The following is a 27,477-nucleotide window of genomic DNA, read 5'->3' on the forward strand; positions in this document are numbered from 1 at the left end:
AGGACGTCCCACTGCAAGGAAAGGCTGTCGGTCCCTGCCTTCTCCCGACCAGGAAAGCCAGATCGCTGCTGGCCTCGCCGCCTCCTTCCCCATAGGTGATTGTTTGTAGCCGGGAGCTAGGGCTAGTGCACATCGGCTTTAGAATTGTTCGCAGCCCTCCAATGGGGCGAGAGTATGCAAATGTAAACCCTTATATGGAAGCAGGCCCCTCCCTCTTCCTAGTGTGTTTTCTCCCATTGCTGTAACCCATTCATGGTGACTAGTTGGAGGAAGTATCGTCTCTTCCCAGGCGTAGTGTGTAATCAGACTCTCTTTAGCTCCATTTCTTCCTTTCTTTCACAGTTTATCCCGATTCTTTTTTTTCTGGATTAGGCAGCAATCAATCCTTCTCCCTGTGTCTTTTGAGAAACAGGTGAACCTTGTTAACAGCGATCAGTTTCTGGATGCAGTTTCCTCTCCTGCGTTTGAAGGATGATGATACCAGGCAAGACTGAATCGGCATAACTTTTACTTTGCAAGAGGAAAAACTTTTTTTTTCCTATTTGAAGGCATTAAAAACACATAGAATTTAAAAAAAACAGAAGAAGTTGGTTTTAAAGCTGAACTTTTCCACTTTCTTGGGATTTGTGTGTGTCAATTTCAAAGGCTGCGGGTTTTTTTCCTTTTCTCCTCCCTCCCCCCAAAAGGAAACTGTTGCTAGTTGGAATAGACTTTTTAAATGTTTGGGATTCAAGATACTTTAGGAAGAGGACCAATTCTGAAAGATAAATCTCTAGGTTCTGAAATGGATTCCGTGAGGTCCTGGGTCAGAAACGTTGGGGTTGTGGACGCAAACGTAGCAGCACAAAGGTAACGGTGACTGTATTTCTCCCCCACCCCCGCTTTTTTTTTTTTCTTAAAGCAAACCTTTCCTTCACTCCCTGTTGTTGTTTGCAGTAGATATTAAATTTATCTTCTACCCTTCTGTGCCCCCCCCCCCCACCTCCTAAGTCTTCTGTAGTCAGGCAAAATTCAAGATAGTACAGCTAGAGCTAGGGACAAGCGTTTTAAAAACAGCGTCAAGATTTGTAAAAACCAGTGCGGGATCAGATCAGCGGTTCGGATCGTTCTCTCTTTCTTTGCAGAAGGCGGCGGCGGGGGGGTATTGCTTGTACCTAGCGACGCAAACGACTCCTCCCTACTTCACACTTTCTGGGTAGGACAGCCGAATAGGAGTCAACCAAGTTAAAATTAACTTAAAAGTAGTTATCTCCTTGTTCCCCTAACTCCCCATCTTGTTTCACTTAATTCAAGTGTCTCTAGCTACTGTAGGTATTGGCGAAATCTTAACTGCTGGATCCAAGAATACTACCTGACTAAAATAGGCAAGCAGCTCACAAAGTATGGGTTTGAGTAAAAAGGGGAGTTTGCAGAAAGGAAGAACGTGCCGACAGTTTTGCAAAACCTCATCGGCAGCGCGCAGCCCCTTGCCCGGAGCCCTGTGGGCGCAGCACTGCGCGGAGCCGAGAGCCTGCAGGGTTTCTGTTCAGCTCGCTTCCAAATCCCGTGCTCGCTTGCGTGTAGCACCTGCCTGAGTGTACGAAAGATCCCGCCGGATCTGTTAGGCTGGTAAACACACCGAACTGGGATCTTGTCTACTTTTGCTTGTTTGGGGGTTTGCTTTGTTTTTTCTCTCCCTAGTCAAGTCGGCACAGGACCGCTGTTCCAGTCTCTTCTCTTTAGGGACGAGATAATGAAAACCGCTTTAAGTAAAATGTTATTCTTTTCCTTGCTCTGTGTTTACCTTTTTATAAAATACATCAGAGTAGCCTCGGGAAGGGGAAGGCTGAATCGACCTGGCGAGGAAGTGGGTTTTTTTTTTTTTTTTTGTTAATAGTATAGAGATAAGCTAAAAGGCATGTAACGGTATATGGGACTTCTAATGAAACAGGGACATCACAGAAACAGTAAATCCATGCCCCCACCCACGGCCTGATCCGTGAACAAGGTTTTCCAAGCAGCATGGGAGGAGTTGTCAGACTTTTATGAATGTCGATAGATGTTTTAATAAATACGGCGGGTAATGATGGGGAGAAAGGAAGAAGAGTTTATTGCTGGGGAAACCGAAAGTAAAAGGAAATGGCTTCTAAATAGTCCCTAATTCAGAGGAGCGGTGAAAATGCAGCCGCGTTAGGCTGGGTCGTGGCATCGCTTCCCCCCCCCCCCCCCCCCCCGCCTTCTTCTAGAGATCCATAGCATACCAAGAGATCCGAGTTTCTTACGTGCAGAGTGAGAGGAAGCCCCGAACTAGGTGCAGTGCTGGCGAATGCGGTGCGTTCGCACTGTACCTGTCTGACAGGAATGGAAATTGCAGGGAAACTTTTGTAGTTCTCTGAAAGAGTCAAAGACTTTTTCCAATGCAGTGAAGCGATTTCGGGACTTAAAAAACTGAAGCTGTTCCGACTCCCAGCTTGTCTGGCGAAGCTATTAAGTGATATGGAGGTGCTCATGTGCACCTATCTTCCCCGCAGTAGGTACACATCGGTATTAGGGAGGCAGGTACAACTAATTCCACTGACAAGTGTAGCTGCAGTTCGGCATCCTGCAGGCACGCAAAAGCTTTTGAATCATTCCAAGCCGGGAAACGTGTGGGGAAACGTCACTGCGTTTTCTGCAGTCCGAGACAAGATTTAGGCAAGGGCTAGTTAACTTGAGTTTAAATTCGCTCCATTTAACCTAGAAACGGAAGACCCAGACATCGGTTCAAATAGGTCAATGACTGAAGACTACATTGACAAACTTTGCTGCCGAAGAAAGTAGATATCTTGCTTGAAACTAGTTGCTTTCTACCGAAAATGTAGATGAGGGAGATGACAGTCCGCTTGTAGTGAACGTTTTAAGGTCGCTTGACTTCATCTAGAAGAAAAGTGACCAAGGCTAGACTGTGTAGCACTTTCGGTTTCTGTAATAATTAGTTACATGTAATTCTCACCTCGCGCATTGCATTCCAGAAATGAGTATGACAGGTAAGAAGAAAATAGAGGAAGAGCTAAAGCAATCACTACATTCAGCAGCAACCAATCTTCTAAACGTTCAGGATTTGTAAATTTTTCTTGTCCTCGGAGTGTAACTATAAAGATCGAGGCCAAGTTAAAATGAGTGTTAGAGTGACAGCTTCAAACTTAGGGATTGCCCCTTCGCCCGCCAGTTCCGTGTCTGGCCGCGGCGGCATCCAGCCCTCCCGGCCGCCGTGTTTGGAAAGCCGCTGCGCTTGCCCGCGGGTGTGGGAAAGCGCCAAGGTCGGAATGGCTGGTGACAAGTGGTTATTCGTAGCCTAGTGTGGCATTTGTGCAAAGCGAATCATTCCCAGCTTTTCTCTGAACGTGTTCTGCCTTTTCTGATGTTTTGCCGTTACTACTGCATAGCCTTTTAATGTCTTTGTCTCTCCCCCCCCACCCTATCCCGTATGTTTCCTCCACAGCGGAGTAGCTTTGTCCAGAGCTCACTTTGAAAAGCAGCCACCCTCCAACTTGAGGAAATCCAATTTCTTTCACTTTGTTCTGGCTCTCTACGACAGACAGGGGCAGCCGGTGGAAATAGAGAGGACAGCTTTTGTGGACTTTGTAGAAAACGATAAAGTAAGGCTTCTTATCTTCTTCCTCTTTTTCTCTTCAGATTTGACCTCTTCTCCTTCCCCGGAGAGCCTCTAACCTTTAATACCTGTTGTCTCTGTCCCTAGCAAAATACAACCAGCTCTTGGTGAAGGGTTCAGGTGCTTCAGTAGAGCTGCTGCCCTCTGTGTGCTGTTATAGTTAACAGGGCTTGCAAGCCTCAGCTGTATTGGGGAATACAATGGGAATTTGATAATCTATTTAAGTCAGAATTAAAAAATTGCATGGGAGTCAAACCATTTTTTTTTGCACCTGACAGGTTTGCCTAGGTATCCTAGCAGAAGTGAAAACTAAACTGTAATATGTCGTGGAATTTGTTGAGCTTGATTATATTTCTTAAGACTCCAAAGTCAGTGGCTGGGCTCAAAAAGCATTTGCTTTTGGATTTTAAATTCATATGTTAAGCATTTCATATTGCTTCATGCTATCGTCTACTTTTTTTTTTTTTTTTTTTTTGGTTAAGAACAAGAGTTTTTAATTGTGAAGGGTGCTCATAAATAATTATCTTTCAGGAAATTACAGGAAAAAATCATCCAAGAAACATCCCAATAACATAACCTTCAGGAAATAAATATACTTAATGACTCAAAACAGCACTGTTATTAAAAACCAAGAACACTGAGCCTTCCCACTATCCATCCGCTTTATAGTAACTGACTTGAAATGTACAAGCTCATCTTACAGTGTTTTGTCTTGGAAAATCTGAGACCATAATAGCAAATAAGGTGGTGGAAAAAAGTTCTTGAACTCCTACAGGAAAAGATGTCAGCAGTATTTTGTAGTTTGTCCTGGGTCATTCGGAAGGTTAATATATCCCAATCAGTGAATCCACCTTGCAGAATTTTAATGAACTTCGTTGTCACTTCCATAATGATTATCAGCTTTTGCATTTTAAATGTGCCAAATAAGTTCTGGAAGATATATAGATATATATATAGACATTTTCTTTAATTCTCTTTTTCAGGAGCAAGGCAATGAAAAGACAAACAACGGCACACATTACAAACTCCAGCTCCTTTATAGCAATGGTGAGTCCCCCTCCCCTGTCACCTTCTGTAGATAGCAAACCAAAGTAAGGTTTGTAGAAATTGTAGTGACAACACCTAAAACACACGGAAACTCCTTTGCATGATGATGCCCTCTCAGTATGGGGATGGGCTCTGAAGTTTACCTTGTGTTGATGGCCTTGAGGAACGTATTTGTGGAAACAAAATAATACAGTGTTTTCCGAGGATGCTTAGTAAGTCACTAGGTGAAACTAAATGTATTAATTCTTGTGAATAGGGAAAGATATCTGTAAGTGTTATTTTTTACTCTTCTCTCTTGCTCTAGGTGTCAGGACTGAACAGGATCTATATGTTAGACTCATCGATTCAGTCACTAAGCAGGTAAGCATAGCTAATATGTGCAGTGCTATCCTGTCCCATCTCATCCTTGCTCTTTCCTACCCCTACCCTGAGTGTTTTTTTTTTTTTTTCTCCTCTGGTATTGCTGGTATTACTGGACCCTAATTTTGAATTTGAAAAATAATATTGAAAAATAATGCTCTCAAATCTCCTCTTTGCCTCTGCTGATTGTAGGGTTTTAACCATTTTCTAATGAGTATTTATGTAAAAGCTGCCTTTCCTGCTTAAAAAGACTTTTGGGGAAGGCATTTATTTGCAAGCCACGATGAGCAAGGGTAAAAAACCTTCACCTCAGATCTGAATATTATGTCAAATAAGTAACTCCCTGATGCTACTGGTTAACTCATTTTCTTAATTTTTGTAGCCCATAACTTATGAAGGACAGAACAAGAATCCTGAAATGTGCAGAGTTTTGCTCACTCATGAAGTCATGTGCAGGTAAGATGACTTTATTGACAGTATATGATTTGTTCAATAAGGAAAAGTTTGCTTCCATAGATGCCGAAATGGTCTTTCCATAGAAGATGTAGATAGGAGGAGTTTTATTTTTGGTCAGAGAAACTCTTCCTGTAGGGAGACCTTTTTTTAATAGATGGGTAATATTTAGTTTCGATACAGTATATTTTTTATTTGTTGTTGTTGGGGTTTTTTTGTGCAACAGATTTGCAGGCCCCAGGCCCACAGTCTGAGCTACGCTATTTTTGTTCTGTAAACTAGGTGTTCTCATGTGTTGTTCAAATACAGACTTTTCATTGCTTACTTCTTAAAATACTCCTGCCTACCTTCCTAAAATGTGCGGCATGACTTAAAGATTTTACTTGAAAATTAGAAGGCATTTTTAATGTAGTTTTCTCTAGTGAAATATTTTAACATTCTTAATTTAATTAACATAATAAACGTTCTTTAATTTTGCTTAGTTCTCCTACTCCCCGAAACCCCAATCAACCCAAAACCTAAATCCTTCCTTTTTATACCTTGTAAGCAATATCTATGGGACTTCCATCATTTAATTAGGAAGACACTATTTTTAGCATGTAAAGTGAAAATTAGAGGGTAAAATGCAGTTGAGGATGTTTTTAATAACATTTGTGCAAGTCTGTAGTTACATGTATCTTATGTATGTACATTGTGCTTCCATGGTAACTTATTACTTTTCCTGTTCTCATGTAATTAAATTTTTTTCCATACATATTACAATGCAAACAGTCAATGTTCTTATATTAAAATGTGTTAAATAGTGTGTAGAATGTTCTTTCATAAAATGAAAGGCAAAACCAATCTTGACCTTTATTAAACACATTTTGTGATTTATTGTATTAGTGGGAGGGGGTTAAGCTGTTGGACTGTTGCTTCTTTTAGCATTGCTGGTTTTTTGTTTTTTGTTTTTTTTAATAACCTTCTAAGTTAATATAGTTCTAAAAGTAGCTTAATTGGATAGGCTTCCTGTTATCAGGGGCAAGTCTTAGTTTCAGTACTTAAAAGGTTATGGAATAGTTGATATAATATTGAATATAATAAGAATTAAGTAAATATATAGTGTTTATGTATTTATACACACATTAGATATTTTAGCTTTTGTGCTTTGCCCTCATTAATTCCGAATATGAGCATTGTTCCTTTTGACCAACTTTTACATATGTATGTACGCACATAGCTTATGTGGTGCGTGAGTTATGCATAAGACATACTTTACCATGACCTGTAGATGTTGTAGCAAAGATTAAATGGATATATGATACTTTTTGGCATGTTTAGAAAAGACACATTTAAATATATATGCTATCCTTATTGGTGAAAGTCTTTACCTCTCTATAACTAGGTGAACATTAGAGGAGAAAAATTTTTGAATTTCCATGCAGTTGTGTTCCTGTTTGTAATAACAAAATGACAGCTTGCTTTGTTTTTCTCCCCCCTTCTTGGATAGGGAGAGGTTCTATTTTAGAAGTTGAGATCTCAGGAGAGTTCAAACATCAGCATTCAAGTGTACTACTTTAAAATAAAATTCAGTTGGCTTTTTCTTCCCCGCTTCCTCTCACTCCATCCCTCCACAATAATACGTTCTTTAAAGTATCAAACACTCTGTTCACCTTCTATATACCTGGCTTCCATCGATGCCTATAAACATATTCCATGCTTGATTTAAGGTAGTGTTTTACAGATGTAAACCATTATTCAGATTATACTGAACTCTCCTGCTTGATAGATTAGCCAAGGAAGAATTACAACTCAGGGACGTCCTTTCCATGTAGTACACAGATTAGTGAACCAAATCAAAAGCTCTCTGTAACCTCATCAAGACATTTGATTTTAAATGTCTTGTTTTCCTAAAGTATCTCTGAACAGGATGCTGCGTAATCTGAAGCGGCATTACACATATCACTTTGAATAATGCCAAGGGAATGGATCCAACTCTAGTTAAACTTGACATTTTATTCCATTTCTTTTAAGTACAATAATCAAATCCTCCTCATTGTGTGCTGCTTAAGTGGCAGCATCAATTTTTAACGCCCCTAGTTTAGTTTGCATTAGTAACAGTATATAAAAATTTAATGCACTGTACTCAGTCTGCTGTCCAAATTGATGCCTACTGTTTTTAAAAAGAAGGGTATGTCCGTCTTTCTGCTCCCCTTCTTTCAGTCCTTGTTAGTTGGAGATAGGCTTTTTTTTGGCCTCTGGTATTTTTTGTATATAATCACACATGCAGATATTCGTGCTGTATAGAGACAAGTGCATCCAAAACTCTGCATTTTCCACTCAGATAGTGACAGATGCATGCTTAGCAGGAAAGTTGTCTAAATATTGATATGGCTACAACAATCTGTCATACCAATTGAAAGTTAAACTCTCAACTCTCAATAATTAGTGCTTTCAGTGAGCGGCTTTATTTATTTGCAGATCTGAATTTTTTCATTTAGGTTATTACAGCCTAATGGGAACTGTTCCTATTAGGTGGGTCTATCGCAAATACGCAGTCTTTTTCCCCCAGTGGTTGGAAAATCAAGGTAAACAGTCTCCTCTCCTGGAATAACTTTCCCCCCCCCCCTTCTTTTTTTTCTTCCAATTATCAACTAAGAGGAAACTAGTTGTTATGCTGCTGCCGGCAACCCCCTATGCCCTCAATGCTCAGAGGGTTAAAAGGTATTATAATTTGAACAGAAGTAGTCTCAGGGCCTACAGCTGGCTAATAACAGAGTTGTATTGAGTGCAAGCAAGCCCCACAGCTGTGACTTTCGCCACAAGGCTCAGACTAGACAGGAGCTCTAATCAGCTGGGCCAGGCGGCCACTGGGGCCTGTGTCTTTATCGGCCAGATGGTGTGAATTTAGACACTTTTGTTATGCAATTGCAGGGAGGAGTTGGGGAGAAGAAAACAAAACAAAGGCCACCATGCTGTGAGCTTATTTGAGTTTGAAATTAGAGACAGATTTTTTTGGGGTGTGGGGAGGGGGGTTGAGGGGAGGGAAGTTGAGGGCTGAATTTTAAAACCATTTTAGTCAAGTGTAAGTGGGGGGGTGAAAGGGTGCAAGTTCGCCTCTGACATGAGCCTTCTGGGGTATTCAGTTTGTAGATCTGGCATTGAGCGCGGTGGCTTTTTGGTTTGGCTTGTTTTTAGTTTTTTTTGCAGGACTGTTCATAATGTAAGCTGTAATTTTTCATGTGTAGATCTAGTTAGGGGGAAACTAATACAACTCAGTGTAATAAGAAAAGGTGTAGAAAAGATAAATATTTGGCCTTGATATTCTTCTTTTAAGCAAATGAGTATCTCTGAAGATATGTTCCTAAGACAGGGTTGTATCAGGAGCTTAAATGTGGCTAAAGTCATGACATTAATTTTCTTTAAATGAGTATTATAGGCGTGATCCTGGACCACCAGAGTTCGGGATTTTTGCCATTGACTTAAATTGGAATGGGTCAATTATGTTACAGGCAGCACTTGTAAAACAAACCCAGTGGAAATATTAGTTCTTGAATACTGTGATGAAATACTTGGAGACAGTGGTTTAAAGATTTGAGAGGTACTTTTGCTAGAGCTTTGGCCTGAGATATCCTTAATCTTTAAAAACTCTCTGGTTTATGTGTAGACTACTCATTCACTGGAAAAAAGCAACTGCTTTTCCTAATAGAGAGAAAATGTTTCATATATTTTGGGGCTCAAAAAGTGTTATAGTCAAAAGGAAATGATCTAGTCCTCTAGCAAAAATCTGTTTTCCAAATGAGGAGTGATAAGAAAGTGGATATTTGTAAAATGTTTGGAAGACTTTAGCTGTAAGCCACAGTTTTAAAAGGACTTTTTTTTTTTTTTTTTTAAGTATTACTAAATGTAAAGTTCATAACTTTGATAATTGTGCAAACTGAAATAAAACAAGATACACTAATTTCAGAAATCAGACACATTTCACTCTAATCCCACATTATTCATTCTAAACCCTTATTATGCAAGGAAATGGCAAGCTTTCTGGGAAGTGTATATGAGTTGATGAGATGTGGTGGAGGTAGTACTGATTTATTCTGCCTGAACATTACTGTGGCATGATGCGGTCACATGTATTCTTGTTATGACCATCTGCATAAGTTATATGACTAAAGGATATCTCTTTTAGTGTTATTGCAAAGAGAGGAAATAACTTCTGTTTCAGCTAGCCATAAAAAATATAACACCACTACAAAAATATTTTAAAAATTGAATTCCTTTTGTTGTTTTATTATAGTGGCATGTTATGTTAGAAACCAACAAGGCATTTGTTCCTGGTGGTATTTCCAATGCAATGAAATATTGGACATGTCAAAAGTACATGCCAAATTTATATTCTTCTGAGTGAAGTTTTTTTTTTCTTGTTTTTCTATGGAAAATAATACCTTCCATCTTGTTTTTTATTACAGAAATATGCAGTTCTTTATAAACAGTCATAAGGCAGTGAAGCACATAAGACATACTTAAAAGAAAGTTAGGAGTTGGAGGGAGTGGGGAAATTCTTAGCTAGTGTGAATCATCATAGCTTCACTGAAGTCAATGGAGCTATGACAATTTATAGCAGCTAGAGGGTCTGCCCCAGGGATTTTTAAATATTTAGTGTATCTTTTTATTTTAAAAGGACTAACATCGATGAATAAGTGCAGGTTTGAGGCAAAGGGAATGTAGAAATGTTGAAACAGAACTGCTATTCAAATAGATCTGCTAGTTGTATCATCTTGCGGGCAATTTCAACTTGCAAAGGAGACGTTCCTGGCACGCTGTAACTTATGGATAAAATGCATGCATTTGAAATTTTTCATACCTAAAGGAGGTTTTTTTTTGTCTAAGCACTTATTTTAGTATTTATAGTTGAATATTATGCATTTCAAGAAAAAAGCTACTCATATTTTGTTCTGCCTTCAGTGAATTTAAGCATTTTATCTTTTTTTTTTTTTTTTTTTTTTTTTCACTGCTCTGGTTACAGTTGTTCCTAGATGGAAAGCAGTGGGGTTCAGATCGACTTAAGAATTTCACAGATGTATTCAGCCCCCATACCACCCTACAGAAAACTAAGCTCTCTCTTGATTCTGTAGGTGTAAATTTGAACAACTTCAGAATGTGATAAACTTAATTTGGAATGGCATTTGTGTAACTGAGGGCATAATCTGATCTGGTGACTTTTGAAGCATATGGAAATTCTGGTACAGAATATACTTAAAAGTTCCACGATTACGCTCTTAAGTTTTGTCTTCCTCCTTCCTTCCCATGTTAGGTTTTGTCAGAATAAACTATCTGAGCACTGAGACAGCTTAAAACTTCTAACAGACTTTGTTGTCATAAGATAAATTTTTAGGCTGGGGAGAGAAATTCAGCTCAAGGACTGCTTTTTAAATATATAGTAACTTTTGGTATTCAGCTGGAGTAAATGAAGGGAGAATCACTTTTGTTAACGCGTGTGTCAGTGGAAATCAAATAATGATCTGTCTTTTGATTTTTCTTGAAATGGGGAAAAGAGATGCAGTGGTTTAGTTCTTGTTTCCCTAAATACAAATGAATTCAGTGGGAGTGAAGAATGCTGAATAGCTTCTGAGAGTGCCTTGTATTATTCTGTGCTGTCTCATGATATATATGTATGTATGTGTGTGTACATACACACACAGTCTTTGTGTACCTGTGCATGCACATGCATAGATGTGCATACAACATAGAAATTATTCTGCAGTGTGTACATTTTTGCAGGCTGCTCAGGTCAGCAGCATTATCTTGCATTTTCTTGCCAGGTCAGATAAATCTACTTATTTTATCCGAGATACAGGAGCAGTAATTTGAATATTAATAAATGCGCCCAAGTTATATCGTAAGCTTATCAGAGATGGTTATAACTTCTTTACAATCATGTAGGTGGCCACACAATCAAAAATAGGTATAAATGTAAGCTTAATATTCAGGGCTTATCATCAGTGAAACAATTTCAGAGATTTACAGATGAAATTCCAACCTGAAAATTTTCTGTTCAGATTCGCAATACAGTCTAACTCTATGTCAGTTTCTTTTTTCATTGGTGTTACTATACAGCTGAGCATGTGAAACTTTAGGGTTACTTTCTATTTAATAAACAACAAATCAGATATTATAATATAATAAATCAGTAGGTTGCTTATAGTCAATTTTAACACCTTCTTTTAATGGACTTTTAACCATACACATGATTCTCATGTCTGTAACGTGGTTATAACATCTGTTAATCATTTATAAATCCTTTATAAATAGAGCCTTAGTCTAAAGTGTGACCATATTGCTGTTCATTTTGGCTCAGAATTTCAAAAAAGACTGAAGGGAGCCAAGTGCCAAACTCCTGCTGAAATAGACCATGATTTGGGCACTCGGTTCCCTCAGTCCTTCTCCATTCTGGAAATCTTAGCCAGAATTTTCTCGGCTGCTTTTCTATGCATGTATTGAGTCTTGAAGCTTGCCAAACAAGACTTTTAGGTGGTTGCTTTGCTATCAGCTGTCACAGTAATTCTTTAATCTTGGTTTTCTTCCTCTCTCTAGTCGGTGCTGTGAGAAGAAAAGTTGCGGCAACAGAAATGAGACTCCCTCTGACCCCGTGATCATTGACAGGTAGGAAATGAATCCTCACTTTTCCACAAAAGCCAACCCAAACTGTTGTGTGTGCTTCAAGGCAGCTGAGGGTCTTGATGGTTATCTGTCAGCCTCTGCTGTTCTTAGAGGTCTGTGCTTCATGATTCTTTACAAAAATGCTAGCCTGAGAGCTGGTTACCTTTAGTCCATCTGAGTTTACCTTGATGGAATTGTTGATTTTTTGGGGGGTGGGGGTGGGGGGTTGTTTAATGATATTCTCTGTGTGTGTATCATTTTAATTATGACCAAATATTCTATGTATGTATCTCTGAATGTCCGCTCGCCAGGGATATGATCCAACTGGATCACTAAAACAGACAAAGCTTTGAGCAGCCTGGCAGCTTCATTAATATTCTTTAACAAAATAACAATATTTCTGTAGAAATCTGGGGAGGAAGGAAGGCATGAATGTATTAGCTAGGCTTAAAACTGATAGTTTTGGGATTGCCATCAATTTTATGCAGAGCAGCAGCTTCATATATTACTCAGTTGCAGATCCAGCCCTAGGTTCTGCTTGTCAGTTTCTGGGTAAAAAACACAAATGGGGGAGAGCAACAATGGGTTAAATCATGAAATGATATATTCAAAATTGTCAGTGTTTGCAGTAGCTTAGGAAATTAGCCTGTGGAACTCATTCACACAATGTGGTGTTTAAGATCTGGAAATCAGCAAAGTTCAAAAAGGAAAAAGGAGACTGCACGGAGCTGTTTCAAAAAGAAATGCCACAACCAGGGTCTCCAGAAGGAGAATAGCAAACAATGAAAAGTCAAGAAGAAATCTTTTCCCCTGGATAGATTATTCTTTAGTAACTGTTTACAGTTTCTTTTCCCTGGAGCAGCTGGTACTAGTTGCCAGTGGAAAGCCAATGCTGAAGTGGATGGATTGAGAGCTTGGTTTTTATGTCTGTATGTGTTGTTAATGTTCTGTCTACATTCTAATAAGCATTAATTGACGTAATATTTTTGTGAATTTGTTTTGGCATTCAAAATGATCAAGGTAGTTTGAATAAAGATCTACAATTATTTCCCGCAATTTTTCATCACAAAGTTAATCTAAATCCTTTTGGAACTTCTGGTGTTGTGATGGTGGGATCCCCCCCGCTCCCCTGTTTCACCTTTATTCTTGTGCTCACAAACTGTTGTTGGGCAGAAAATTAGGAAATCTGGCAAACCATAATTGGGCTGGTTTTGTTTGCCAGCCCCCCCCACCCTCCTGACTACAAGCAGAAGTCCTAGACATGCCATCTTGACCTTTTCTTTGCAATTTCTAGCCTGATTTTGTCTGTGTTGATGTTTGGTATTAATCTGCATTTGGGAACTTCTCAATCTGAAGTCTGAATTTTCTAAGGCTTGTTTTGCTGCTCGAGAAGTAGTACAGCATAAGACAATGTATTGGCTTATAAATTAAGACCATGAACCATGAAGGAGGTAGGGCCTACCACTAACTGAATTTGTCATCTTGAGCAAGCTGTCCATTCTCACGCGAAACAAGGATTCTGCTGCTTTCTAGAGGGATTTGAGATTTGTTAATGTAAAATGCAATGGAAGCGAAACCATTAGAGAGAGAGAATAGGGTTATTCTTTCTAACTGTCTGCAAAATATGCTCCACAAGTCATCTGTGTGGACAATGACTCCTAAGCTTTCCTAACTTGCTGTAAGTCTAGAATTTTCACGGAAACCTCCCCTGCCAACAGCAACAGCGTTCTACCACTTGCATGGAAGTATCCTCTAGGTTGAATCTGGCTGTTACTTGTTGACTGTCCGTTCTACCCCTCCATCTCTCTTTGTCGATGTGTGTGTCTCTTTTCCTGGAAGTTGCAGGTGAAATCTAGAGTCCAACAGGAGTGGTAATAATAAGGTAGATGAGAGAAAAAAGGGAGATTGCCTGTTTAAAGCTTTTTTTCCCTTTGTTTTAAAGTTGCGGTCACTAAACTGGATTTTGGCTCCGAAGGAGAGAAACGAATAGAAATCTACACTGCTGTCTGGAGGTCGCATGGTTTAGTGAACAGAGCAGTGAATAGAGAACTCAGCTACGTCTTTTTCCTTGTTCTACCACTGACTGGTAGTGCAGCATCAAGCAAATGACTCCCTTTTCTGTACAGTTATTTCTATTCCACCATTTTATCCAGCTAAATAAGTTTGGAGGAGTAAGAGGTAATCCTCTGTATTGCATCTTATTTAACATGTATAATGCAAATATAACAGCAAAGCTATGCTACACATGTCTGTTCATAGAGGAATTTATCACTACTCTGTCATCCTGACACATTTCCACAGCAGTAAGTACAACTGCTTCAGAGTTAAACTAAACAGTCCCCTCTCCCAAGCTATATTCAATGTGACTAATCCTTCTGTCTTTGAAACAAAAACCTCTGCTGGAGAGCCGTTTGTGTTCTGGACTAGCTTGGGAATCTGGGCAGCAGTATTCTTATTTATTTAGGGTGACTTTATATGGCTTCTTAGCAAGACAACATCTATGCTTCAGACCTCAGTCATAGGTGGAGTATCATTTTTGAAGTGCAACTTGCATCCCTCTGCAATCATGCAGCCCAAAAAATATGGCAAAATTTTATGCATATTTTGAAGCTTTTTATTCTAAGTGCTTTCTTGTCAGTTCAGTGTTAGTTTCATGGTGGGTTTTTCTTTATTTCTAAAGAAAGCCTGTAGCTCATTTTAAACTATAATTGGAGTTTTGTCATGGTTTGAAACGATAGGTAAATGCAGAATTTGTCTTGTAACAATGCAGTTGTTATATTGTAGTATGTCTTTGTTAGGAAGAAAATCATGTACTTGAAGGAAGCTATTTGAAATTTGAAAGAAATGAGCTGAGCTGCACTTAAAGAAATTGCAATGGTGGGTGGTAACAGATATACAAAGGAAATACATGCAGGCACTGAATCTGCTTGCAGGCACTGAATCTGCTTAAACGGGCCCAGTTACCATACAGCAACAAACCTTTGTGATATGTGGTTTCAGAAATGTACCTCATCAGCCTCTCCTGCCAGTGCAAGTCTTGAAACAGGCCTTCTTAGTCTACAGGCAAAATAAAGCTTTAAAGTCTGTTATGTCAGCTGGACTTTCCAAAGTAGTCTAGGAAAGTGAAGGGGGTGCTTCTTCAAACTCCTTGGAAAGACCTGTCTATGCCTCAGAGAAAGAATGCCCTTTCCTGGGGCAAGTGCATAGGTGGCTACCAAACATTAGCAGAATTTGAGGGATAAGATGAGCAAAGTGGGATTAGCCACACATGATAGAGCATTCAAAATGCAGCAAAAATGTAAGATTTTCTTACAAGGTAATGCTCAGAGTACTGTACTGGTTTACCTGTTTAATGTTAGAGGCATAACTTACTGTGTTTGCCGAACCGTGAATTTTGTGTCCTGTTTAAAAAGGAATAGTTCAGTGGGGGGGGAAGTCAGCCATGCTGTTATGTGGGTTTTTTTTTTTCCTTCCCCTTGAACGTATTCCAAAAGTTCTTATGCTGAACAAAACACTGCTGCTGTGACCTTTGCTCTGGGGACTAGGTTTAGATCCTAAGGACCTTGAGTTATTTTTCCATATGAAATAGGAATTTACCATATTCTTTTCCTTCCTGCTTCCCCAGCAAATAAATATCCATAGGTTGCAACAGAGTACTCAGGTTTGTGCAAGCTTAAGCTGACCCAGAATCTTCTAAAGATTCTTTTTAGCCTCACTAGTGAAAATTGTATATCCAGCAAAACACTGCAGAGATGTACTATTAGAGACAAGCAGGTATGCAGTGCGTGCATGGGTGCAAGGTAAGTACAAGAAGACTTACTCCCCTTCTTTGCCTGAATCCGCAGTTGTGTATGTTCACTTTCTAGAAGGCAGATAAATTTGTTTGGACAAGGATAAATGAGTGTGTTGTTTTTTGGCTACATGCTCTGTCTGTGAAAGATCGGCTGGCTCTTGGTTTCTTTACCAGACTTAAATCTTGGACTGATACATGAACATCCATTTCTCAACATTTGGAACATTGTGCACAGTGGTTTTTGGAAGTAAGAATGGGTAAATTATGCGTCTGTGAACCATATTTTGGTCTTCGGCATTCTGGTTATGATGTGGAGTAGACTGCTGATTTACACCAGGGTAATTCAGATCAGGAAGATCAGAATCTGATGTCAGAATGCTTGCTCTGCTTCAGGAGCCACGATAGATCTCCAGTGCTGTGACGCTGCTATTGCAGGCATCAGTAGGCAGGAACCGACATAACTCCACCGGAACGTAGGCCTGGAAGGCCTGTCTTACCCACCTGACAGGAGACTACCTAATGAATGTTTAGTCCAGAAGCATTTGCAAAACATGCGCTCTAGGGTTTTTTTTGTTTGTTTTAGCATGTTCCCACAGTGTATCACAGCAGTGGTATGTTACCAGTGATTTAATATCTATTTTATCCTGTTTTCCTGCTTAATTTTTGAAGTTAGAACCTATGATATTGGTAATTTTATGAGACCTCAGAAATTTAAATGTAAATTTTTTTTCTCATGGCTGAAATGGTTCTTCCCACTGTTCCTTGTAGTTCCTGGAATTTACAATGTTATTTTTGCCTACTAGGGTTTTCTCCTTTACGGTTGAAATTGTTAGACAATGATATAGAGTGAATGGTGTGGGGTGGCTGTCAGATAGAACCGTGGAAGGCTTTAAGTTCTTATATTTGAAAATGATACTTCCCAAATGAAAACTGTGTTTTGGCACATCTGTATTGTCATTATGTGACTTACCCTCCCCTCCCCCCTGCCCTGGTATGCAATTAGAAAGAAATTTGGTCTTATGATTAAGGTCAGGGACACTGCAAATAAGTTTAGTTTCTTGTTTTACTGCAGATTTTCTCTCTTGTATGTGAGTCCCATAATTTTGGATCTAACTTCATCTATCAAGTGGGGGATAATTCTCCTTTTTATGCTTTGTTTTGCTTGTAGGTTTAAGCTCTCTGGAGCAGGGCTATTGCTCTGTACACTTGTTACTCTTAGTGCTTTACCTAGTTTACTGAAGCTGTGATCTAATTGAAGTCTCCAGGGTACTGGAGAGAACTGGGTGACATTTTGTTGGCTGAACAGTTTATTTGCTTATTAATTTTTTCTTACTTCTAATAAAAGAGAAATAGTCAAAAGAAATTTCTTTATTTAATTCAAACAAAAGATCTTAATTCACTTAAAATTACAGAATGTAAATGGGATGGAAGTGACTTTTTGTTACTACAGGGAGAAATTACTTGGAACAACACTGCAAAATGTGAACATAACCTCTGTACAGCATGTGGCTGGCTGTCTTTCTCTGTGGTTTTACTATGTGGAAGCTCTGGAGTCCTCCACTATCTTTGAGCTGATGGAATGAGGTAATTTAGCTCAGAGTCATGGTTTTAGAATCTGAGATCCTGAGTTCAATTCCCACTAGTGATAACCCAAACTCTTCTTAATTGTCCTGTAAAGAATCTCATGTGTTTTGTTGCCTTTCCCCTCCCCGCCTTCTTTTGCACGCTACTGGGGCAGGGGATGTTGTGATGAATGGGATTTGAGTGAACTGCTGCTGTGTGTGGAATATTATCTTGGTTTGAGACATGCACTAACCAGTGGGTGGAGGCATGGGGCCAGATCTGCAGCTGGGGCCAGCAGTGCAACATTGACTTGTACCAGCTGAGCACTTGGCACTGTGGTTTCAGTAGATGGTGAACCACAATACTGGTCAGCTGACACAAGCTGTAAATATTTAGCCTTTTATTATTATTTTTAAAGAAATATCCCAAACCACAAACTGGTGACACTCTTGTTAGCATCTCTAAAAAGAAGCTGAAGAGACTGGATTACTTTCTTGTACCATAGGGGTCCATCCCTTCAAAGCACAAATGGAGCCACATGGATGGAGATTTTCTTCCCTGCTGCTACTCATGCCCTACCTGCTGAATAGATAAACAGAGGACTGAACTCTCCCGGGCTGTCTGTCTGGCACATTTCACAAGCACTGTAACTCACTTGAGGAAAGACAGCCGTTGCCAGGCTTAAGCATTCTGACTATGCCACTATGGTGTCCATGCTGCGTGTTAAAGTGCTCTGCGTGAGATGTCCACATTAACAGGATTGGGCTTTGTGTCTTCTTGCCCTCCCCCTGTTCCCCCATTCCTTCTACACCAGGAAAGGCAAAAGGGCATATAGTTTAGCTTTCATTTTCACTCCTATCTCTTTGAAGGATCTGACTTGAAGTAAGTGCAGGCTTTTGGCTCTCCTCATTTTTTTCTCTTAATCTCGGTCATCCAGAAAGGACTTTATTCCTTCCATTCCCCTTTCAAACTGAACCCATAGAGTATACACAAGGATATTTCCTAATGCTTGGAGATAGACCATCATGAATGGAAAGACCTGGATCAAATTTCCAGTGATGCTTAAAGTGACAGGACAAGTCATGTAACTCTCTGCCTCAGTTTCTCCCTTAATGAAAAATGTTAGCAATTACCTATACGAAGTGCTTTCAGATCCTTGAATAGTATTATTTTTGTTTTTCATGTTTCTACTGCAAGGCAAATTTCCAATACATGGCACACTTGGAATTGTTCTTGTTCTACTCTATTCCCCTTACTCCTTGTGAGTCTGCCAAGGTGGAATAAATGTCTCGAATCTGCTGCTGCTGTGGGGTGAAGCTAGGAGCCGCAGATAGATGCAGCCCTCCTCAGCTTCCCACATGCTCCAATCCCCCTTTCAAAGCCTCCAAAACCCACAATGATCTCTTCACTTGTCCTAGGGAGTCAAAGTCCTTTGTTCACTGCTAAATCCTGCTCTCCTGCAAAGAGCTGCTGTTGTGCCATCTGTCTCTTTATGAATTTTTTAGTAGACTGGATGTTTGTGGGGAGTCAGTAACTTAAAGTGCACTATCCTAGCCATTTGACAAGTGGTTCTCTTAGTGCATTCTTTCCTTCCTTCTTTCTCTCTCTTCCTCTTTTTTTCTTTTAGGCCAACCCAAAATTTCCTTACTAGTTTGCAGTCCAAAGCATCTTGAAATCTTCAAAGAATGTGGTCATGTAGGCTTGTAAGCAGGGCAAACTGGAGGCTAGTTTTGTCACTTAATCTTTTTTTTTTTTTTTTTTTTTAATGTAGACAGACAACCCATTTTCCAGCAAGCTGGTGATTCAGAAAAACCCATAAATATCTCATTGAATGAGTGTGCTAGAAAAAAGGAAGAACGGACTGGTAGTTAAGGAACTAGCTCGAGCTATGGAAGTCCAGGGTTCTGTTCTTTTCTCTCTATTGCAAGCTTCCTCTACTACCCTAAGCATTCATATAGTCCCTGTGCTTCAGTTCTTTGCTAGTAAAACAAGGATAAGTGTATGCTTTTTTATCTTTCCTCAATAACGTGAAGACAAATATGCTGAAGATTGAAGTGTGGAAATACTACAGTGCTATGGGAAACTGTTGCCATTAGGGTGGAGATTGTTTCGGAGTGATTTAAAAAGTTATTCTCCCCTCAGACTATTAATTGCTGCCCTATGGGCTGAAGGTTACGGCTTCTGAAACTGAGCCAAAAATAAATGAGATTAGTTTAAATCACTGCTGATTTCAGGCACAGATTTATTAGGGAACTAACAGAACTGGAACCTCTTTTCTCCAAGCTTTATGGATGTGTGCTCCTAGCCATGTGATGTCATTACATGACTGTGCAGCCATTTTGTCCTCAATGCACTTGACAGGAGCTCTGTGAATGAAGAATGCTTGCCTTTTTGGCTATGTTAGAGTGAAACACAATGTTAGAAAAGGGGGTTGTGGGAAAAAAAAGTAATGTGTGAGAGTCTTATCCAGTACTGTTTCCTTTAGTTCCAATAAGTCTGTAACTGGAATATCCAGCACATGTTCTGGTTTCAGAACCACAAGGTGAACGTGGCTAAGTCTGAGCTAGGATATATTATATATAATGTAAAGAAACAAAATATGACTATTGCTACTGCTGTGAGGAGGCCTTAAGAAAATAAGTCTAATGAAGACAAGATCCAAAGGATTTTAGAAACTCTGCATGAATCAGATATGCTTCGATGATGCTTTAGTTCAGTTTGGATGGCAAACATGGATGAATTCCAACCCTATTAGATTAGTTGTGCTTTAGCTGAGATTAAAAAAAACATTGAGGGTGTTGGCTGGGTTAATCCTGACTGGACAATGCAAAGTTAAAACACTGTGTGTGGGGGGGAAAAATCCTTTTCTCCATTTAAATTTATTGGAGTTTTATCACTGCAATAGGAGGAGAGTTTTATCCAATCTAAGTGCTGCATTCTCCTAAACAGCAAGCGAAGAGGTTAAATGCCTGCACAGATAGCATAAGGGATCTCAAAAGGACAGATGACATAGCAATGTGGAGTCATTAGAATCAATGAATTTAATAGTAGTAGGGAGGAAAATGGAATAAACTTTCCCAGCTGCACTTTAATTCATGGGAATAGAAGCTGATGTTAAGTCCACTATGCAAACAACACAAAAGAAGTCCTCTGTGTGTGGAGCAGTAATATATGGCATGGGATCTCTACAACCCAACATTTAGAAAATCGGTCTGCATTCCCCTGGATCCATTTGCACCCATTATTGAATGTGCCAATATTCCAGAATAATTTCATCCTAATGAAAGCATCCTCTGTGTATTTGTGACCTAAAATAGTCTTCCTTATCACCTTTCCACTCTTCTTGGCCTCTGTCTAGACCTTGTTTTATGGACTTGTCACTTCATCTGCCTAAACATTTCTTGTTACTGCCTCTTGCTTCCCTTTTGAACCTTTTGTTTCTGTCCATCCCTTCCCTGTGTGTTTCTGACACCATCTGTTTCTGGTAGGATCTCACATACTTTCCATGCTGTAAACATCCCAGGATTTCAGCCTCTCTGAAGTGAGCTGCTTCACTTTAGAAGAAGGCCTTCCAATTAATGTGTAGCGTATGTTTCCCACTCTGACAGCTTATGAATAATTTCTCTCCCACTCAGAACATCACCCAAAGTCTTTGTAAAATGAGGACAAGGTTTTGATTAAAAGTGCTCAAGTGTCTGAAACTCACTCAAATCAGTTAGAGCTGGGCCCATAATTTTAAAGATATTAAATGCTTATGTGACTTGCTTAAGATCATGTAGAAGGTCTGTGATACAGTGAGAGGTTGAGTCCAAGGTGTGTTCCAGGCTGGGTCATGTAAGCATGTCCTGGAACAGCATTTCTTCTAAGTGTAATTCACATTCCTATCTATCTCGTTTGATCTGGAGCTGTAATGTGCTGCTGTCATCTAAGCTATCTCTCTCTTTTCTTTTTTCCTCCTTCCCTCCCCATTTTTCCTCTTCTCTGTTAATTTCCTTCCCAACTAAAGACCCCCATGCTTATTTCTCTGTGGGTGTCCCATTTATAACTCCATGTTTGGTGGCTTTTCCTTCAAGTGGAGTCCATTGAGCTTGTAAATTGTGTTGGATCAGTGAGTCTATAATGAGGCTTCTAACTCCGAACAGTGCAAGTCTGCTGGGATTTTATTGTTCATAAAGCTTCTTCCCTGGGGAGCGATGGAGCCATTAGGTGTGTGCTGTGTTTAATATTTGGTCATGACAGGAAGCAATAATTTTCTATCTTATACTGTGGTTCTTGAGCTGTTTTTAAGCAGTCAGCTTATTTGAGTCTCAGTGATTGTGAACCCATTAGGCAAAGGGGGCCGCTTGCTCCTATGTGGATTTGCATCTTCCTTACAAAGGCTATTTCAATAAAATAGAATAGAAAGTAGCAACTTATTGTCCTGCGGTAGCTTTTAATCACAGTCTTGTCCCTCTCATGAACTTCCAAATGCTGTCGTACCTGACAGGTGATGGCTTATAGCTGATTTCACCAGATGATGGCATTTCTCACGCTGAGGGGATTTTGTATTTACACCAACAGCGAACAACAATCAGGTCTCCTATTTGTATGACATTTTATGGATTTCAGGATTTACCTTATTCTTGTGGAAATCCATATCAAAATTTTCTTTAATTTCAGCAGAAGCAGGAGCATGGTTGTTTTCAAGTATTTTGGAAATTGTTATATATAATTTAGCAGAAGATTTATCAAAAGTAACTAACAATTTTTGGTGCTTCCAATTTTTTTTCCAAGCCTAACTATAAGACATTTTAAAAAGGTTCAGTTTCCAGATGGCACTACATCTAGCAGAAATATTTTCATTGAATTATTTAAAAATAATTGTAAATCATATTTTTAATCTGCCTTTAAAATGTACTTGCGTTGGGAAAAAAAAACCCAAAACCAAGGACTGAGAAAGACAGTTTGCCTTTCCAGAAAATGGCTTTTGAGCAATTTGAGCAGGAAAATTTCAGATTTTTTTAGCTAGTTTTATTGTGTCTTTTACCCTCCCTCTTTGAAAATCAAGCTATATCATTAATTTAAAGTGGGTGTTTAAAGTTGCTTGATAATGCTCCAAGTATGTACACTCTTTTATTCCCCAAGTGTCTAAAACAGCTTTATCTGGCATATAACCAATCTACTGTTATTTTGTTGTTGTTGCTGTTTTTTATAAAGTGTTGTGCAACAGTGTGTGTTGTGATGTTTTTCCTTAGCATATTTCAGGTGATGTGTGGGGTAAAAACGCCATCTCTCTATTGTCAGTTCAGCATCAGCCTGACAGATGCCATTTCTCTTCTCTGTGTTCCAGCAGAAAATTTTCTGTTTGCACAGAGATTCTCCTCCTCCTGTTGCAAGGTACCAAAATAGGGTAGCCTTCAGCTACAGTCCTACAGCAGGGAAGTGCGGTGAAGCTGGTGGTGATAATACAAACATGGCCATGACCTAGGCTGTTAGAGCCATGTAGGAAAAGTCATTCTGCTGTATGTGAGCAGTCGTTCTCAGGGAAATTAATGCAGAGAGACTGTTACATAAGGCAAGGTTTCTTAGCAGACAGAAAGCAGAACTTCAAGGTAAGGGTTTTTGTAAGATGAATATATCTTCCATGGGGAAGAGAAATAGAATAGGTTGAGGAAGTTTACCTCACTTTAGAAAATCCATAGTATGATGTCCTTTTTTTTAAGACTGTGTTTTTAAGTTTCTTGTTGCTGTTTATTCAAGATCCTCTAGCAAACTTAAGAGGGGTAGTACTAACTTCCCATCCTAGGATTTAGTGTGCTTTAGTGGAAGGGATGGAAATTAGGATGTCTGAAACCTATTTCCAACACTTCCCTTCCTGTGGCCTGCAGAGGAATTTGGACGAATCATTTCCCTCTTACCCTACCTTCTATTTCCCTGTGATGTAGCTATTTAAATTGCAAGACCTTTGAAATGTGGACTGTTTTGCAAGCAAGATGGAATAAAGGAGAAGGAGGAAGGACAACAGTCTCATTTTGGCTAGGAGGGTTTGGTGATTCTGTAGTACTAATTGTGAGGACAATTTACACAACACTGACAATGCTTGTCCGCATTGACAGATGAAGATGTTTTGAGTATCTTGACAGCTAGTGGAGGATGAGCAGTGTCAGTTCACGTAAGTGATCCATTCCTGAACAGATCATTCTTGCTTACATGTTCAGACATCATCATGTCAGCTGACATGGGGTTCAATACGTATACTTAAGTACCTTTTAATTTCCTCCTGAAAATGTAGCCCACAGACTGAGCTGGAAGAGTTTGGTTTATGGAAGCTTTGCAGTTCAAAGCATCACATACCCATATGGCCTGAGGAGATTAGTGAGCGAAGCGACTCTAGCTCTGCAGCCTATGGAATGTTGAGCCCTTCTCCCTCTGCTCAGTTTTTGGCATGAAGGCAGGGGAAAAAAAAAAAAAAACAAAAAAACAAAAAAAAACCACAGAGTAAATAGTCTCATTGGAAATGTGAATCCCAAGCAAACTAAAATGATATAATCAATTACCACAGATCCTTTCAGGATTCAGGCTTTATAGCCTAGTAGGAAGATACTCCTTTGACAATCTTTTCCTTTTGTTTCTGGTGCTCTCCTCAAAGAACTAATCAACTTTCTCCAGAGGATGTGCCATCAGTTCTGCATGCTTCTCGTGCTCTCTGTTGCTGCTGACTGCAACACCAACCTGCTTTCTCACACTGATTATTGTAGGTGTTCTCTTGCTCTAGTTAGGTCTGTTCTTTTGCTCCAGGGGAGAAGTTTTCCACAACCATATTTTCCCTCTGGGTCCTTGTCTTGATCTTTGGAGCTCTGTGCAAGAGGCTTGTATCAGAAAGAAAAGAAATAATTGCCTTGCTCTTACGGTTCTGTACCCAGGAGTTACGTTGTAAAAGCGCAACTGTGCAAGGTATGTTTGCATTGGCCAGATGCACGTTCTCTTTCAAAATGCCAGACTTTAGAGGAAGATCACTGAGTGTTTGAAAAGAGGTGGTGTAGTGAGGGTAATTACAGAGGCATTTAAAGCAGTTGAAAGCCAGTACACAGTGAATAGATGAAATTAGTTGATGGCATAAAGAAATTAGACCTGAAGCTGAAAGTGTTGATGCCAATACAAATCGGATTTAATTATTTTTGAAGAGATGCGTTTAGGTTTTCTTATGCAACATTGATAAAAGCTATTTCAGTAAATGGGCCCCAATTCAGCAAAGCAATTAGCACTTAGTATTGGTTAGCCTCAACATCAAGAGGCATGTATGTAAGTATTTTGTTGAAACTAAGTTCTAAAAAGAAAAGGGAAACTGTTAAGACTTGCATCTGGGCTTCTGGTTTCTTTCACATTTACAAACTTTTTATCAGAAACAGTTCTAGAAATTTCCTTTTTTGAAAACATGAAACTTAAGATTCTCATGTTCATGAGAATCTGAGAGAGAAAAAGTGATGTATTGGAAGATCCGGTAAAAACCGAAGAGGTCTGCCTCCTTAGTACATGTTGTTTGTCCTGTGTATCTATCTTAAGCTTTTATTCTAAATAACTTTAAATGATCCTTAAATTCGTTGCTACTAGAACCCACTCCAGTAAGTTTCACTTGGACTTGAAACTAGATTATGTTAGATCTTAAATTTCAGCATGAGTGAATACTTGAATAGCGATGCTTTCCCAAACCTGTACTCTTAATAGGAACATGGGTGCTCAGTACCTAAAGGAAAATATTCACAACTTCTAGAGTTGAATACATGCCAGATCATTCTATTTCATGTTGACAAAATACTGGTCAGTCAAAACTGCTCTGTTAAAGAAGGGAGAAAAGTATACAGCCTTGTGTCAGCATCACTTGTTGACGTAGAACCTCAAAGAAAAAAATCCTTTGGGACATTTTTGTTAGCGTTTTCCTCTCCGCCCGCCCCCCCCCCCCCCCCCAATTTTATCTCGAGCGTTTACCAGCATTCCTTCAAGACATCTGGTTCTCTCATTTTCTAGCTTGACTTCTGTGCATTCAAAAAATATCACTGTCAGTTTCTTACTATTTAGCCAAACAGCACAAACAGAACAGTAGCCCTGCTTGATAACTTGTCTAAAACTTTCCCTGATGCGTATCACAACTATGTTCATCTTGCTTTTCTTCTGTACCTTCAGCTTTTTTTTTATAGGCAAAATGTGTATTTTATTATATATATGAAAATATGTGAAGTTCTGTCTTTTCCTGCACTCATTCATTGAATGACTATTTTGCTCCACTGGAGAGCACTGCTTTAGTATAAGAAAAGCAGATACATATAAATGCTTTCTATTTGCATAGACCACAGCTTTCCTTAGAGCAGCATGGGTTCTGATCTTTGGCAAATGTAAACTGTCATTCAGCTATGACAGTTTATGCTGGCTAAGGCTTGCCTGTAACGCTGTGGATACATGTAGCGTACAGTTTGTGAGCATCCTATTGATGGCTTGCTGCAGTATGGGGAAATGATACTTCATAGTCAAGAGGACTAGGTTTTGAGCCTTGGTGGGGAAATCTGTATTCGATTAGGAGTCTTGACTGGAAGATTAGGACTTAACATTAGGTAGGGCTCAGCTGGAGGCTAGGGAAGAGGCAAGAAGCCGCTAGAATGAGAAGGTAAGAATGAAGAAGTGTGACTGGTCAGTCAAGGAACTGGTGACAAGATACACGCTGGCACATCAAGGAGGAATTATATCATCATATAATCAAGTATTATATTGTATTGTATACGTCAAAGGGGATTTAAATTAGAGTTACTCCTTCAGTCTTAATTCTAGCATTTCCTAGCTTCTGAATGAGTTTTTATGAGCTCGGTAACATTCCTTTACTTTACCTGGGCACATGAAACACATCTTATTAATGTTACCATCAACTGCATGTGTGTGTGAAATTTTATTTTCTTGGAATTTTTAACATGAGTGTAGAAAAATCCCCTGTACCTTGAACGTACCTCATTTTTCTGTCTATAATAAATTTAGAGCTGGTTGGTGAGCTCTCTGTTGGCTGAGGAGCTTTTGGGACAGTGGCAGCATAAGAAAGGAGCAATATTGGTTAGCTTTTAACATAGTAGTAGTTCTACATGGCTGCATAGAATAGCCTGCAACACAGCTCTGATCCCACCCATGTACAATGTCTATAGGACTTTAACAGACTACCAAGATTTTGCTCAGCTTAATGCTACATGAATTATGTTTCTTTGTATTCCTCTGCTTCTCCTCTACCCCTATATTTCAGGTACACCTTGCATACTTGTACTGGTACTGGACTGAAAAGTTAAAGCTGAAGTCATTGGACAGACAACTTACTTTGAGTTGCAGCCCTTCCCCTCTAAAGACAGAGACCTGAACTTGAAAAATTAACTGAGTCTGTTTCTCCCTGCAGCTGCTTCTAGCCCACACTGCAAGCACTAAATATAAGTCTGCAAAATGGAACATGATTGGCAGCTACCTCCTCTAGCAGCAGAGGCCCCAAGAAGGATGGTGTGCAGATAATGAATTGGTGTCTTTATCCCAGGAGACTGAGCACTGCAGTGCTGTACCCACTCTATTCTCCTGTCACCCATGGTGTATCATATCCCCTAGATACAAAGGTAACTTCAGTTCTTAGTGTCATAAATCTAAATTTTCAGTCTTAAGTGTGCTTCCCCCTGCACTTTCCCTCCCTCCCCCCCACTTCTTCTGTCTGTTCCTTTCTGACTGCAGTGTGTTAGCAGCACATCCTTTATCTGTGCGCAGGCCCACCTTACAGCACACACTGTAGGCATTGTCCCTTTTTTGTGTTTCTTAGAGCAGAAACGTGCCTTTCTTATGACTTGGAACTGTTGCAGATATCTTTATTGAATTTTCTAATGTTAGGCTGGGGAAAAGTGGGCTGAGTCTGTTATGCTCAATGTCTCTCTTTGTCACTGATTTAGGTTGTCATCTTGTGCAAGATAGTTTTCCACTTGAGGAATTGTCAAAAGCACTGATAGTC

At 39.5% G+C, this 27,477-nt stretch overlaps 1 protein-coding gene across 1 annotated transcript in view; it reads left to right on the top strand.

Moving 5' to 3' along the window:
• Positions 1 to 224: 224 nt before the first annotated feature.
• The window catches only part of EBF2 (EBF transcription factor 2), a 148,261-nt gene continuing 121,008 nt past the window's right edge, over positions 225 to 27,477 (top strand). Inside the window, exons 1-6 of the mRNA XM_026122305.2 lie at positions 225 to 849; positions 3,461 to 3,617; positions 4,615 to 4,678; positions 4,983 to 5,038; positions 5,421 to 5,494; positions 12,062 to 12,130. Coding sequence (XP_025978090.1) covers positions 719 to 849; positions 3,461 to 3,617; positions 4,615 to 4,678; positions 4,983 to 5,038; positions 5,421 to 5,494; positions 12,062 to 12,130 — 551 coding nt within the window. The 5' untranslated portion in view covers positions 225 to 718. The remainder of the gene's footprint in view (positions 850 to 3,460; positions 3,618 to 4,614; positions 4,679 to 4,982; positions 5,039 to 5,420; positions 5,495 to 12,061; positions 12,131 to 27,477) is intronic.

The sequence above is a fragment of the Dromaius novaehollandiae genome, chromosome 26, assembly GCF_036370855.1.
Source record: "Dromaius novaehollandiae isolate bDroNov1 chromosome 26, bDroNov1.hap1, whole genome shotgun sequence".
In the NCBI taxonomy this organism is placed as follows: domain Eukaryota; kingdom Metazoa; phylum Chordata; class Aves; order Casuariiformes; family Dromaiidae; genus Dromaius; species Dromaius novaehollandiae.